This window comes from Octopus bimaculoides, chromosome 1, assembly GCF_001194135.2.
Source record: "Octopus bimaculoides isolate UCB-OBI-ISO-001 chromosome 1, ASM119413v2, whole genome shotgun sequence".
Classification (NCBI taxonomy): Eukaryota; Metazoa; Mollusca; class Cephalopoda; order Octopoda; family Octopodidae; genus Octopus; species Octopus bimaculoides.
The window spans coordinates 80015662-80031499 of NC_068981.1; the positions used below are offsets into that span (position 1 = coordinate 80015662).

Here is a 15838-nt window from a genome sequence, read left to right on the forward strand (position 1 = left end):
ATATGTGTGTGTGTGTGTGTGTGTATATATATATTATACAAGTTTTATTTTTGTTTCCTAACAAAACATTTTTCTCTTTTATATTTGATTAGCAATGTCTTGTCAAGAGGTCGATAAAACCCCTCTCTCTGGAAAAATTCTTCACCATTCTTTGCAACGGCAGCTACACCCCGAGTCATGTATGATGTTTGTCCCAGCCAAGGTTTCCTTACATCGGCCTCATCTGCTCATGCCAACATTTACACTGAGAAGATGTCACATACAACTTTTATGTGTCATCCTCTTAGTGACAATTGTGCTTGTAGTGTGGACTGTATCCAACCTAAGAAACACATTTGTCAGCTTCCATGCTGAGAGTGATACTGATGGTGAGCTGGTTGTGCTTCCTGAAGACTTTGCCAAGGAGCGAGATGCTTTCTGCTTAGATGGATCACCTGCAGGCTATTATATTCGAAATGGTAAGTTTGATCTTATTACTCAAGTAAAATTATCTTCATGATTTTTTGTCTCATCATCATCATCATTTGGCATCTACTTTCCATGCTGGTATGGGTTAGGCAGAAGTTGGTAAAATTTTAAATTAGGTAGGTCTTATGGTTTTATGTCATTTACATGTGTCTCTTGAATGTTTTGTGATCTAGCCAAAGGAATACTGGATGAAATCCACATTTCATTTTCTCTTACAACTATTGTAAAACAGTTATTTAACCATTTTCCAGAAAGCATTTTATTTTGAATCATTTTTTTTTATTAAAAGGTTTTTTGTTTAACATTCTTAATTTAATATTTTATAATTTTTTTTAATAAGTATATGATAAAGGTTTTCCTTTGTTATTTATTTTAAAAATTGAAATGTCAAATTTTAGCTTTTAAAATGTTGCTTTGGTTGTTATGTTAGTTTGTGTCTTTGCTTTTGTTTAATGAAAAAGTGTCAAGTATTATAAATCAAAAAACTCATGTCACAATAGGATTTTTTTGTGAAATGACTCTGAGCTATACTGTTGATCCCTTAGTCATGACTTTAAACATTACTAAAGCTATTGTATTATGCCCTGAGGCAGGGCAAATGAAATGGCCTTCAGGACCCTCTCACAAAATAAGTTGGAAAGACTATAAAAATAATAGTTTTCAGTGGTAGATTATGTAAACTTTGTAATTCTATATTGTTCATCTGCCCTTCCTTTACATTGTTGTTGTTCATTTTCATTCTAGCAGGGATTGGCTAAGTCAGATCACTTGCATTCCATTTACAGTGACCTCTGCTATCCTTTTTCAAACAATATGATGTCTAATTCAGATGTCTAATTCTAAATCATCATCATCATCGTTTAACGTCCGCTTTCCATGCTAGCATGGGTTGGACGATTTGACTGAGGACTGGTGAACCAGATGGCTACACCAGGCTCCAATCTGATTTGGCAGAGTTTCTACAGTTGGATGCCCTTCCTAATGCCAACCACTCTGAGTGTGTAGTGGGTGCTTTTACGTGCCACTGGCACGAAGGCCAGTCAGGTGGTACTGGCAATGGTCACGCTCAAAATGGTGTATTTTACGTGCCACCTGCACAGGAACCAGTCCAACAGCACTGGCAATGATCTCGCTCGAATGACTTTTCACGTGCCACTGGCACAAGTGCCAGGAAGGCGATGCTGGTAACGATCACGCTCGCACAGTGGTGCCATCACGATTTCCCTTTTGCGTTTCTTTCCTGTGACATTCTAATTACATGCCCATAGTATTGGACCCATAACCTCAATGTGGAGAAGTAGTCACTAGAGAGATTCCCTGATCTCTGAGCTACACACCAGCAACCCCAATAAAAATATTATAGGATCATTAAAGATATTTGAAACCAATATGATTTATTGTTTGTTTCTTTATCTCAATTAATATTTATTCTTTTATCTATCTTTCCTAGGTAGAGGGTCTTCTCTGAATTTCTGGATACTCCATCTTCAAGGTGGAACTTGGTGTTCAACTGAAAGTGAATGTTACAAGAGGTGAGTTCATTTATTTCAGTATTAATGACAACAGTTTTATTAATGATAGAATATCATTTCACTTCGATATATATTGTATTTTTGTCACAACATGTCTATGAAGAGATTTTCTCTCAGACAAAATGTTTTTCTATGGTGTATATACATTTAGTTTGATATACAAATGACTATTTTATTTAGACACTACTTCAGTTGTATACACCAATATAGATGTATATTCATATGTGTGTGCATATATATTCCCTTGCATTCAATCTGTCCTTGTTAAGCCTTCTCCACAACATTTCCTAACACCCATCCCTCCATGACTCTGCTAACTATGGCACTAGTTACTCAGCTGTAATTATGTAAGAGATCTGCTCATATTTGTTACAAATTATCCCTCTCTTTGGCACCACTTCCTTTTGTCACCCATCCCACATTCTCATTATTATCAGTTATCACTTTATTTTCCACTGAACACTTATCTGCCATCAAAAGGCTCTCTCCACCCCCACCTTTGTTTCACAATAAGGAGGAGGGAACCAGGCTGTGGGAGTTCTGCAATGCAAATGATCTTATGGTTTGTAATACTAGCTTCAGGAAACCTGCCAGTCACCTATTCACCTACCGATCTAGTGGAGACACTAGTCAAATTGATTATATCCTCGCTAGGAAAACGGGGAAGATGGCTACTTATAAATGCCAAAACCTTCCCAGATGAAGAATGCACCCCACAGCATAGATTAGTAGTTAGTGACTTCAGGATAAAGGCTAAATGGATGCCCAGAAAATGACCAGCATGGAGAAGAAGGATCCTGCAAATGGACAGAAATTTAGAGACATATTACTCGAAGCTTTTGACGAAATAGAGGGGGATATAGCATCATATGATGTGGAAGACAACTGGAGGTTTCTACTGGACAACCTGTTGAGGACTACTGACCAGATCTGTGGATGGTGCAAAGTCCCCTCTTTACCCAAAGTAAAGTGGTGGTGGAATAATGTAGGTGACGGGGCTATTAGGGAAAAGAAACAGGCATGGAAGGACTGGAAGAATGATGGTAGTATGGAATTGTATCAGATTGCCAGAAGGGAAGCTAGGAGACAGGTTTACTTAGTCAGAGGGGAAGGAGATAAGAAAAAATTTACCAATGTTCTGCGTTGTGAGGACCAAAGACTTGAAGTGTTTTGTGTTGCAAGACACTGTGTGAGAGAGAATTTTGATGTCATAGAGAAATGTGTCAGCATGGATGATGGCTCACTTGCATTTAATGAGACTGCAAAGAGAAAGACCTGCAGACGCCACTATGAAAGGTTGCTAAATGAAGAGAATGAATGGGAGAGAGAGAGTCTGCTAAATGTCGACCCAATAGAGGGATCAGCTATCCAAAATAACAGTACCTTGGTAGATAAAGCAATTAAGGGTATGAAGACAGGGAAAGCCCCCGGCCCATCAAAAATCACAGCAGAGTTGCTTAAAATATCTGGTGGTGTTGGCTATAGTCTAGTCACCCATATAGTCAATCAGGTGATGCATGAAAAAGTCATACCCAATGGCTGGTGTAGCAACACCATAGTCAACTGCTACAAAGGTAAAGGTGATGCATTAGATACAAATAATTGCAGAGGTATTAAGTTGTTGGATGAGGTAATGAAAGTCACAGAGATGGTCATAGCCCAACTAATTAGGGTGAAAGTCAGTTTAGATGAGATGCAGTTTGGGTTTGTGCCAGGGAAAAGCACCACTGATGTTATATTTCTGGTAAGACAGCTGCAGGAGAAACCTCTATACCAGGCTTTCGTTGACATGGAGAAAGCCTTTGACAGTGTCCCCCGATCCCTTATCTGGTGGTCAATGCAGAAACTAGGGATAGATGAGTGGTTAGTGAGAGCTGTACAAGTCATGTACAGGGATACTGTCAGTAAGGTGAGGGTTGGCAATGAGTACATTAAAGAATTCTGGGCAGGGGTCCACCAAGGATCAGTCTCAGCCCCCTCTTATTCATTATGTTTGTGTATTTATGTATGTATTTGTGTGTGTTCATGTTTACCCTACTCTTGAACCTGTACTTGTTTGTTACTTCCCCTTTGTGTCTGATAACTTACCAGTGTGATAAAGAGATTGATAAAATACCAAGTACCACGGTCAATATGATTCGTTAAAGTTATCTTTACAGATTTTTCTATCAAAATTACAGCCAGCACTGATCTAAATATGCGCCAACGTCTACAATGCAATGACTAAAACTAGCAAAACAATGTCTTTATAGTTCAGCTGTAGACTAATCATAGATAAAAATTTCAGTCATCATTTATTTAAAAATACAATTCCTAAAAGAACATATGTAGAAACCTTTAAATAAAGAATGGAAGTGATGAGTTCTATAATTCAGTGAGACTCTGGTGTAGCTCTGAAGACTTCTGTTTCCTCTAAGTATCTTGGATCATGTTACCTTGGCTGATCCATTTATCTTAAAGCTTTACCTACCTAGCTGCTGCTACTTTTAACAAGGGGGAGTTCCAACTTTTGCAGCCAGTTAAACTGTATCATTTGAGAATTACATGTTTAGAGCAGTGGTTCTCAATCATGTTTCACTTATGGACCCTTTTGATTCCTATTTTACTCTACTGGTCTTCTGTAGAAATTCGATGTGTATAAAAATATCCTACTGTATTTTTATAATTAAATGCTATTAGGAAATGTATTAGAAAAATTTTTTAATATTTTGTGTATTGTAGAAGTATAAGCAATTTATTGCACATAAATTTTAACTACAAATTTTAATCTTGTCTGGACCCTGATTGAGAACCACTGATCTAAACCACAGAACAAAAGCTGGGCCTTTAGCATGATAGGAATTTTCAGTCACTCAAAACCTTTGAAGTGTTTACAATGTTTACATGTTCATTTTCACTATAACTTCTCATGTTCATGACATTTTAGTAACTTTTTCTGTCTTACTAAAACTTTCCATTTCTCGGATCTGTTTAAAACATTTGTCTTAAACCAGTAATGATCAATAGCATCTCTCTGTGAACAAGAACTTCTTTTTTATATACAAGTAAATAACTTACAACAATGAACAATCATAAAACATCAATGCTCAGCTGTTGGTTGCTGCTTCTTTATTGAAACCTTTTTCCTTTCTTCTTTTTCATTCTATCCTTTCTAGAAGCTTCACTGAGGTTGGTTCAAGCCTTAAAGCACCAGTTTCTGCTAGATTTGAAGGTTTTATGTCAAGTGATGATTTGGTGAACCCTGATTTTCATGACTGGAATATGGTCTGCTTCCTTTACTGTGATGGTGGCTCTTTCTTAGGTTTGTCTGATTTTTACTCTCATGTTACTTGTCTCCCATGTATTTTAATAATTCAATTTATTGGTTATTTTTTTATTCTATGTTGTGTCTGTTAATAACTGTTTCCATTGTTATGCAATTTTGTTCTTCTATTCTCTTTGACATATTACCTGAGTGGTTAAGGGGCTCAGCTAACACTTTGAAGTAATTTGGAGACTGAACTCGTGTATGTTAGGATCAAATTCACAACAAACATTTTTATTGTGTACTTAGACCAGCAGGGTCTCTGTGGCTATCCTTGGGCTCAATAAACATTAACTATTCCAACGATATCAATATAGTCAATTTTGTTTTAGTATTTTCATTAAATTTCTTGAAATGTTTCTTATGTGGTAATGAATCACACAAAAGAATAAGAAAATTATTGTTTATAAATCAAAAACTTTTATGTTAATTATACATTTTAATATTTAGAAATTTACATGATAGGTATCAATAACTTATCAGTGATGAATCATTGAAATGAAAGGGTCAATGCTATAAGAAGTGTGCTGACCCCTGACTTAGTGCTTTTGATTTTTTATTGTTGTGAACTTCATTTGTAATGGGTTGGAGAGAGAATTAGTATCTAGTAAAAAGCAAAAAGAACCAAGCACCTATCTACCTTTTATAACATTCAGTTTTTTATTTTTTCATAACAGTTTTGTCAAAGGAAATGGAAAAGGGTAGCATACTGGATTTTTTTTTTTCAGAAGCTCTAAGATTGATGGAAGGGAAGATAGAAGCTATTCTCAAACCTGAGAACTAGCCCAAATGCCTACAAACAGCATAGACTCTACTAAAAGGTAGCCAATGGCAGGGTATTGACTTTAAACGGTGACAGATTGATTCTGCTACACAAGAACAGCAATTGTCCTTCTGGTGACTTTCCACATGATATCTGTCTAACAAATTTCGCTGACAAGGCTTTAGTTAAAGTATGGTAGAAAACACCTGCCCATATGAAGTGCAGTGAGATTGAACCAGAGTCCTGTAACTGCAAAGTGAGCTTAACCAAAAAAAAAAAAAAACAACAGAAATGCACTCACATGCACCTATACTCAGTAAGTCAACATTTCAAACCACAAAATACAACTAGCCACAGTAAGACAACTGAAAGGTGTTGCACAATTACTAGTTGTCTATTGAGCTATTAGTGATAAAATCACTATTTTAGAGTACATGATGAACTCTTTAGTATTGGTGCCATAATATGTAAAGTGGTTGGTGCTAAGAAAGGTATCCAGCTGTAGAAACCATACCAAAGTAGTGTCTTGGGATAGCTAGAACCTGTTACAGCTCTCCAGCTTACCAGTTCCAGTCAGACTGTCTAACCCATACGAGTATGGAAAGCAGATGTTAAATGATGAGGATGATACATAGATATATATATATACATACTTAGAAGGTTGTTTGTTTTGGCTGGTCAGAGGCTGACCATTGGTTTCACACCTATAAAACTCTTAGCTGTATAGGTATTGTTTCAATCATTATACTGCAACCATGTTAAGGCACCACCTTGGAGAATTTTAGTCAAATGAATCGACCCTAGTATTTATTTTTTTAAAGCTTGGTACTTATTCTATCAGTCTCTCTTGCCAAACCATTATGTTACAGGTGTGTAAACACACCAACACCAGTTGCCAAGTAGTGGTGGAGGACAAACACAGATACAAAGACACACACACACACACACACACACATAATTAAGATTCAGTTGAATTTGGTACTTAAATTGAGGCACCTTACCAGTTCAGTATAGTCCACACAACTCCAAGTTAGGTGAACAGAAATAATGAATAAGGATAAATCAAGATAAAATAAAATAAGGATTATTTTAGAGATGATATAAATTATATTGGTATATTGAAAAGCATTCTTAGGTATGTTATTATAATACCCTATAAAAAATAAGATTATGTATATCAAATACTAATTGAAAAAATGAATTACGATAAAGATACATTTGGAAATGGGTTTATAAAATATTTCTAAATATATCAAAGACACTGATCTATGTAGAATAATAACAGATCCTGGGGTGTATACTTTATACTTCGGGTAGGTGCAAGATTTAGTAATCCATTGCAATTTTATGTATTATACAAAAGATAATCCCAATACCGAAAGGGTACATATTGCAGATTAAAGTGGTTAAGGGTTATTAGAAAGCAATACTACATATATATCGAGAAAATAGAGGGTATGTTATAATTAATAGGACACCCCGGATACCTTGTGCTCCCAAATCATAGTATGATATACTTATTACTTTCTTCTATAGTATTTGAAGGTACAGGTAATCCTATGAACACATGATACTCTAAGATCTAATTTATTAATTAGGTTTTGTTTATCTCTATATTTGAATAATTCATATTTCTCCATACAACATAGTTCACATCCATATCGGCTGTTTGTGTATGGCTGAGCTCTATGGACTATAACCCATTTTAGGCTAAATTCACTATTACTATCCTTCCAAGATTTTCATAGATAATGAGGTATTGTTGGCTTTATGCCTAAGTCTAAAAGACAAAAAATGGTTATTCAAGCATTTTCTCTTATTTACAGAGCACCCGATATAAATGAAGTTATTAGTTTCTGTCATTACATATGACATTTTCAGCTAAACACTGACCCAATAACAAGCATTGGGATCCTTCTCTACAATTGCTACTGCAGATATTAATATTAGCATTACTTACCCTATCATTAACATTTATAGTGTCGCCATTCGAGGTTTTGCTCAAATTCACAGAAGTATTATGTTACGATAGAAGTATTATCAAGTGTTATGTATTTGAGTTTTTATAATAGGTATTATTACATCTGTTTATATTGGCCTATTGTTTGTGATTATGTCATTAGATATTATGCCCTCAACCAGTAATGGTTGCATTTGGGATACTTGGTGTTTCATCTGCGGTTTATTGGCTCTGTTGCCTATGCTGACTACATTGTTACTAGCTAAGAGTGGGTTCTTATTTATTATCCATATTATTGATTCTTACATATCTACTATTATTACAACCATAATTAGGGGTTAATCCACTATTACCATTATTATTATCAATCTCGCGGGCTAAGTTTATATTTCTTCTGTTCAAGTGGGCTATAATCATACCTACATTTAGAAGAGTGAAATGTGAAACTCTGATTCTCCTACAGGAGAAGAGTTTGCTATATTTATGTGAAGCTGGGAAGTTTTTCTCCAAAATCGCCATAAATTTATTATACATATTAGTAGGGATTGCTCAATTGAAAGGAATGTTATACCAGACCACGTTATTATTCTTAGTATTCTTATGTTTATGAAAGCAGATCATATCAACCTCTCTATTACTTACCAAACCTCCAGTTTATGGAGCCTGGTGTTGCCATCCGGTTTCACCAGTCCGCAGTCAAATCGTCCAACCCATGCTAGCATGGAAGGCGGACGTTAAATGATGATGATGAGTATCATTATCGGTATTTATGTTACTATTAGAATTGGCTTCATACTTCTTATTCTCATCCTCACTATTATTGTACATGCTAGACATTTTACTGTCCTTAGATTCTATGTTATTATTGTTATACATCTTATTCTTTATTTTAATAGGAATATTATGGGCAATTCTTGTAGATCTATATACTCGATTAGATGAGCTATTGATTGCCCTTTTTCACATTTTCAGTTTCTTTATTATGTTTAGTTGGTATCAGACTTTCTGAATTAAGGAATGCAATCTCCCAATTGTATCCCACCTTAGATAGAGCAGAGTTATAGTAGTGGGAGTATGGAGTTAAATATATCCATATTAGCCAATAATTGTGTAATTCTCCTCGAAATTCCTTTTACTAATGATTTTAATACGTTTGGGGGATGATTGGAGGATTTGTTCACATATTTAGTAACCTCATCCAGTTTTCTATAGAGGTAATATAAACCAGAGTTAATATCTAAGAAGTTAACCACCTTCGTATCGTATTCAAAAGTGTGCCCTAAGTTAAAGCTTTTGAAGAATTTTCTGATTTTCTTCTTCCTTCTTTCTATGACTATCTTATGCAGGACAAGGTAGGTAATCGTACATCAAATTATCTCCCTTGCTCCAATCCGTTTCGTTTACCATCCCGTGTCGCTCTTTGTCCCTCCAGATCAACTTTGCCTTTCATCCTTGATAAAAGGAAGTACCAGACAGATACTGAGGTTAATATAATCGAGTAACCCCTCCTTTCTCTAAATTTCTGGTCTCTCGTCTTATACAGTGTGTTTTTATCTTAATATTTAAGATTTCGTTTAAGTTTATATTTACGAAATACATCAGCATCATCGTTTAACGTCGGACGGTTTGACTGAGGGCCGGCAAGCCAGAAGCTGCATCAGGCTTCAATCCGATCTAGCAAAGTTTCTACCGCAAGATGCCCTTTCTAACACCAACCACTCCAAGAGTGTAATGAGTGCTTTTTACATGCCACCGGCACAAGCGCCAGTCAGGCAGTACTGGCATCAACCACACTTGAATGGTGCTTTTTACGTGCCACCAGCACGGGAGCCAGCGAGGCACTGGCAACGACCATGCTCAAATGGTGTTTTTTACATGCCACTGGCATGGGACCAGTCAGCTGGCACGGGCATGGACCGTGCTCGAATGGAACTTCTTATGTGCCACCGGCACGGGAGCCAGACAGGGATCACTGGCAACAAACACGCTCAAATGGTGCTTTCTACGTGCTACTGGTATGGGATCAGTCAGGTAGCACTGGCATTGACCACACTTAAATGGTGCCTTTTATGTGCCACTGGCAAGAGTGCCAATCAGGTGGTACTGTCATTGACAACGACAACAACTTCACTTGCCTCAACAGGTCTTCGCAAGCGCGGTTTATTGCCCAATGATTGAAGGTTACTCTTAAATAGGCTGGTTATGCTGCACTGGCATAGGCCACAGTTGCGATCTCACTTGGCTTGCCGGGTCTTCTCAAGCACAGCATATCTCTAAAGGTCTCGATCACTTGTCATTGCCCCTGTGAGGCCCAATGTTTTAAGGTTGTGCTTCACTACCTCATCCCAGGTTTTCCTGGGTCTACCTCTTCCACAGGTTCCCTCTACTGCTAGGGTGTGATACTTTTTCAGACAGCTGTCCTCATCCATATGCAACACATAACCATACCAGCACAGTCGTCTCTCTTGCACACCACATCTGATACTTCTTATGTTCAACTTTTCTCTTACGGAGCTTACACTCTGTTGTGTATGCACACTGACTTTACACATCCAGCAGAGCATACAAGCTTCATTCCTTGTAAGCTTACGCATGTCCTCAGCAGTCATGGCTCAGTTTCACTGCCATGTAGCATGGCTGTTCACATACATACATCATACATTCTACCTTTTACTCTGGTGAGAGGCCCTTTGTCAGCAGCAGAGGTAAGAGCTCTCTGAACTTTGCCCAGGCTATTCTTATTCTAGCAGCTACACTCTCAGAGCATCCACACCCGCTACTGACTTGGTCACCTAGGTAACGGAAGTTGTCAACTACTTGCAGTTTCGGTAATCGAGGTAGTCAGTCTATGATAGAATACTTAAGATTAGATTAGTGCTGCAACATGGGTTAGCAACCATTATCTTGGCTTATGCCCCTCAGCCAGGGCTACCTGATGAACAGAAAGACCAATTTTATGACATTTTCTTGCAGACTACCTCGTCGATGAATGGCAGGGACAATTTTCTTTTTGAAGTTTTAATCGAAAGGTTTTTTTTCACCTGGAGTTCTAATTAATAATCTTACATTTCATAGTTTGTGAATATATCTCAGTGATGGCATTTCTTGTACCACTGAGCAAGATACTTTGTTCTATATTGGTTAATTTGTACCTCAGCTCATACTCAGCTGTAGAGATTAGGTGCTAAGCTTATTCAGAAAAGTCAACTGTGTTAGACTAGTGTCATTCACAGGTACCATACCACCTGACATCACCCTTGAGTTTATGATACAAACTTCTGTTTTAAAGTTAAATTAAATTAAAACCTTCCATCAAAATTTCATGTTAATTCATGTTCAAAAACGCCAGTTTATTAATGGTTTCAAATTTTAGCACAAGGCTAGAAATTTCAGGGGACAGGCTGAGTTGGTTATATCAACCCCAGTGCTCAGTTGGTACTTATTTTATGGACCCAGAAAGGATGAAAGACAAAATTAACTTCAGCAGAATTTGAACTCAGAACATAACATGAAATACCACTAAGCATTTTGCTAATGATTCTGCCAGCTTGCAGCCTTATACCAGCTTAATAATGACAGTTATTTCATTAAAATGTTCATTACTTTCAAAATTAACTGAAATTAAAACAATGGATTTCAACAGAAATATAGTAACTAAAAATGGTTAATCTCTGCTAAGACTGAAATTAAACTCAAGCACATCTACCTGTAAATCATTTTTATAAATGTATAGACGTCCTCTTTGACAACTGAACAATAAAAGCTTTATTTTTTATATTTATTTAGGAAATCGTTCACAGCCAATTGTGTACAACTCTAGGAATATTTATCTGAGAGGTGCATCTATATTTGATGCTATTATTGACTTCCTGCTTATTGAAACTAACTTAGGATCTGCTAAGAAAGTTATCTTGAGTGGTTCATCAGGTAAATAAATTTCTCTCACTCGCTCTCTCTCTCTTTTCTCTTTCTCACTCTCTCTTTTTTCTCTTTCTCACTCTCTCTCTCTCTTTTGTTCTTAAATTTGCATCTAATGTTTGACTTGACTTATTTTCTGAAAAAAAAAAAAAGAATTTTAATTCTTTTAATTGCTTTACAACACATTAATGGTAATACGTTTTCTTTATTCCTGACTAGCTGGAGGTTTAGCTGCTCTTATCCATGCAGATCATTTACATCAAAGGCTTCAAAAAATTCCTTCTTTCCATGCGGTTCTTGATGCCATGTTATTTCTTAACTTAACTAGCCGCAATGGCCAGAAGAAAATGATGAATATTTTGGAAAATACATTCCATCTTCATAACATTAAAGGTAAGTGGATTATACGAGCATGTCATCATTGTCTTTACATCTGCTTTTCCATCTAGTTCATACCAATATAGGTTACATGGAACTTTCTGAAACATGTTTTACAGTTGGATATCCTTCTTGATACTAATCCTTTTAGTTGCCTCTACAACATGTAAGGATATGGTGCACCTATTGTAAAAAAACAATGTGTAGCTGCTCCTTTTGTGTGAAACTAAAAGAGAATATTTCAAAAATGATGTGAAATGCCAAAAAACATTCTTTATTATGATTGTAGAATTGAAATTCAAAATCAAAATCCCATTATTTGTCTGCTGCTTATGATTCGGAATTAGCATCAGAAATATTTTAGGCACAGATGTGGATGTGTGGTTATGAAGTTGGTTTTGGGTTCATTCCCACTATACAGCACTTTGGGCAAATGCTCTTAGCCAACCAAAGCCTTGTGAGCTGAATTTGGTGGATGAAAGCTGAGAGAAGGTCATAATGTATGTTAGGGTTGCCTTGTCTTGTCTTACTTAACGTTTATTTACTTTTATTTAAAATCAACATTTAATCCTATGGTAATTTAATCCTATGGCAATTTTATCATGTGGCAATAGTACTATTGCAACTTTCTAAACTGTGCAATGCTGGTTTAAGTGTCAGTTCTTGGGGGAATTCATTAGCAATAGTGTCAACATCATCATTTTATGTCTGCTTTTCCATGCTGACAGAGGTTGGATGATCACGTCCTCCTTGAACAATTGCAGGAAAAAGTGCAGGGAAGGAGTTCTCGAGAGCTTATGTTCAAGAGAGAAAGCACTAGAGTTGGATACGTTATTAATAACAAGAGGAAGAGAGGCAAGGGATTGAGTGGAGATGAAGAGCAGAGGTCAATGTCATAGTAGTAGGACAAAACAAAGAGAGAGGACACATGGTTTGGGTGGTCTATTTTGTCTGTGTAGTAAAAGCAGCAGCAGTAACACTGTCCTTGATATGAGAAAACAGTACATCATTGTATGTCTCACTTTAAGCTTTGTAAAGGGTTAGTAGTTATTAGGGACTAATGTATTTTCTGGCCTTGAACAGAAAAGGCCAGGATTTCCTATGCTGAGGGTTTGTAATTGTCAGATCTTCAGTGATGATAAATCCCTATCATTTTTTGGGATCTTGAGGATTCCAGTTGCATTTTGTTCATGTTTAGATATGAGTGGAGTGTGTATTGTTTTCTTGGTATGTAGTAATTATGTCTTTCTGCAGTTAAAACAAAACAGTGTTGGCATAACTCTATTGGAATTGTGTCCAAGGCCTCTGTTCATGGAGTCGATGCAGATGACAGATGATATGTAGGTTTGTAAGGTGAAGGAGGCCTGAAATGTGGTATAATCTGCTCGGGAGAGCAACATTGAAGGTGATGCCAAGTAGGGCATTGATATATACACTCTCTGACTGGTTGGCGTTAGGAAGGGCATCCAGCTGTAGAAACTCTGCCAAATTAGATTGGAGCCTGGTGTTACCATCCGGTTTCACCAGTCCTCAGTCAAATCGTCCAACCCATGCTAGCATGGAAAGCAGACGTTAAACAATGATGATGATGATGAAGGAAGAATATGAAAGGCAAAAAAATTCAAAGCCTGGGACACAGTGTGGATCAGAGAGAGCTCCTCCAAGACACACTTCAGTAGATCTGGTATTACTGAAATCATACCATTGTGGCCATTAAAGAAGGATAGGGATTCTAGGTTTTGGAGAATGTTAATGACTATCTCCATCCACTTTCAGATATTTTAAAACAAGAGAGTAACAGATGAATTACTTCATTGGGTTGTTGAGGTTACTGTTTTAGGGAATAGACCCTGCTGTAGCATGTTTCTAAAGATCAGGAGAGATCACAAGAGAGAAAGAGGGAGATACTGAAGAATTTGTTGAGAATAGGGGCTAGGCCTGGCATGCATTCTTTGATGGTAATGGAAGGGACATTGTCAGGGTCAGTAATTTTGTTAGTCTGAAGTGACTGGAAGAGATTTTACATTTTGTTTGTGTACATATGTGATGGTAGATCTGGTAGAATGGAGTTAGATAGTTTTGGAGTAGAGTTAGCTTGTGTGTGCAGCTAACACCTCATGTGGAAGCTTTCTCTGCAGGAATACTATTTAGAAAATCATCACGATTGAGAAGTAGAAGGAAATATGATTCTACAAAGTTGGTGAAATCCTTTTGGCAAAAGACCAAAAGGGTCAGCTGCACTTTGGGAGGTAGTGGCGGTAGTATGATTGTATGAAAATATTCCTCATGTTTCAGTTGATGGCCTTGCAGTAAAAACTCTCTTGGATTTACAGAGAGGTGAATCCAAGTGGTGCTGGCTATGTTCATTGCGAGACTGGTACTTTATTCTGTTGAGTCCCAGTGGGATGAAAAGCAAAGCTGATCTCAGTAGGATTTGAACACAGAACGCAAAGAACCAGAAGAGATACAGCTGAGAAGTTTTCTCATGCTCTAACAGTTCTACCAATCCACCAACATATTAAAATTTAATAATAATGCATGAAATAAGAGCTTTGATAAAGATTCTAAGATAAATGGCAAGAGAGAACATGCAAGATTACTATAGTAAACTTGCATATTCTCAACCAGTTATATCACTAACTCAGTGTGGGAAAAGAAAACTGACTACAGCAAAAGCATCCAAAAAACAATTTTTACTTATCAAGAAATATTGTATGTATGCTGTAAGAAAGATATGTGTGTGTGTATACATGTTGATATTAGAACAAATATACCTATCTCAATTGTAGTGTTTCAGTAAGTTACAAAAGGGTGTATCTAAACCAGTTACCTGCAGCTAACCTTCTCATCTTTATCTCCTGCAAAAACAAAATAGTCTTGATAATGATAACAATGGGAAGAATTCTGTTTTACACACCACACACGCACACATACATGCATACATACATACATACATGCATACATGACCTTTGAACTTCTAGTAAAAATATAGAGTAATCTCTACAGCAATATTAGGATAAACTTTTTTCTTTTTGAACTGATAAGCTACAAATAAACTTGTAGATTATATTGAATTTAAGTTCCTGTTATAATAAATTTGATAATGTAATGCTAATCTATTTGGGTGTTAACAAGGATGCTTAGTTCAGTTTATTTCATAGCTTTCATTATTTGATTGTACTGTTTATGTGAATGTTATATAGACAAGTGATTGAGACCTTCAACAATATGCCATGCTTGAGTAGAAGACCCATCAAGCCAAGCGAAATTATAGTCATGGTGGATACTGGTGTCACACAATAGACACCCTTGCTGGTGGCACATAAAAGCACCCATCACACTCCCAGAGTGGTTGATGTTAGGAAGGGCATCCAGCTGTAGAAGCCATACCAAATCAGACTGGAGTCTAGTGCAGCCCCTCAGCTTGCCATCCTAGTTAAACAGTCCAATCCATGCCAGCATGGACAACAGACATTAAATGATGATATATATATATATATATATATATATATATA

General features: G+C 36.7%; 1 protein-coding gene across 1 annotated transcript in view; it reads left to right on the forward strand.

Moving 5' to 3' along the window:
* Positions 1–15838, forward strand: part of LOC106877088 (uncharacterized) — a 51735-nt gene that overhangs the window by 13293 nt on the left and 22604 nt on the right. The window contains exons 3-7 of the mRNA XM_014925877.2: positions 93–458; positions 1919–2000; positions 5156–5301; positions 11814–11954; positions 12165–12338. Of these exons, the coding sequence (XP_014781363.1) occupies positions 95–458; positions 1919–2000; positions 5156–5301; positions 11814–11954; positions 12165–12338 (907 nt within the window). The 5' untranslated portion in view covers positions 93–94. The remainder of the gene's footprint in view (positions 1–92; positions 459–1918; positions 2001–5155; positions 5302–11813; positions 11955–12164; positions 12339–15838) is intronic.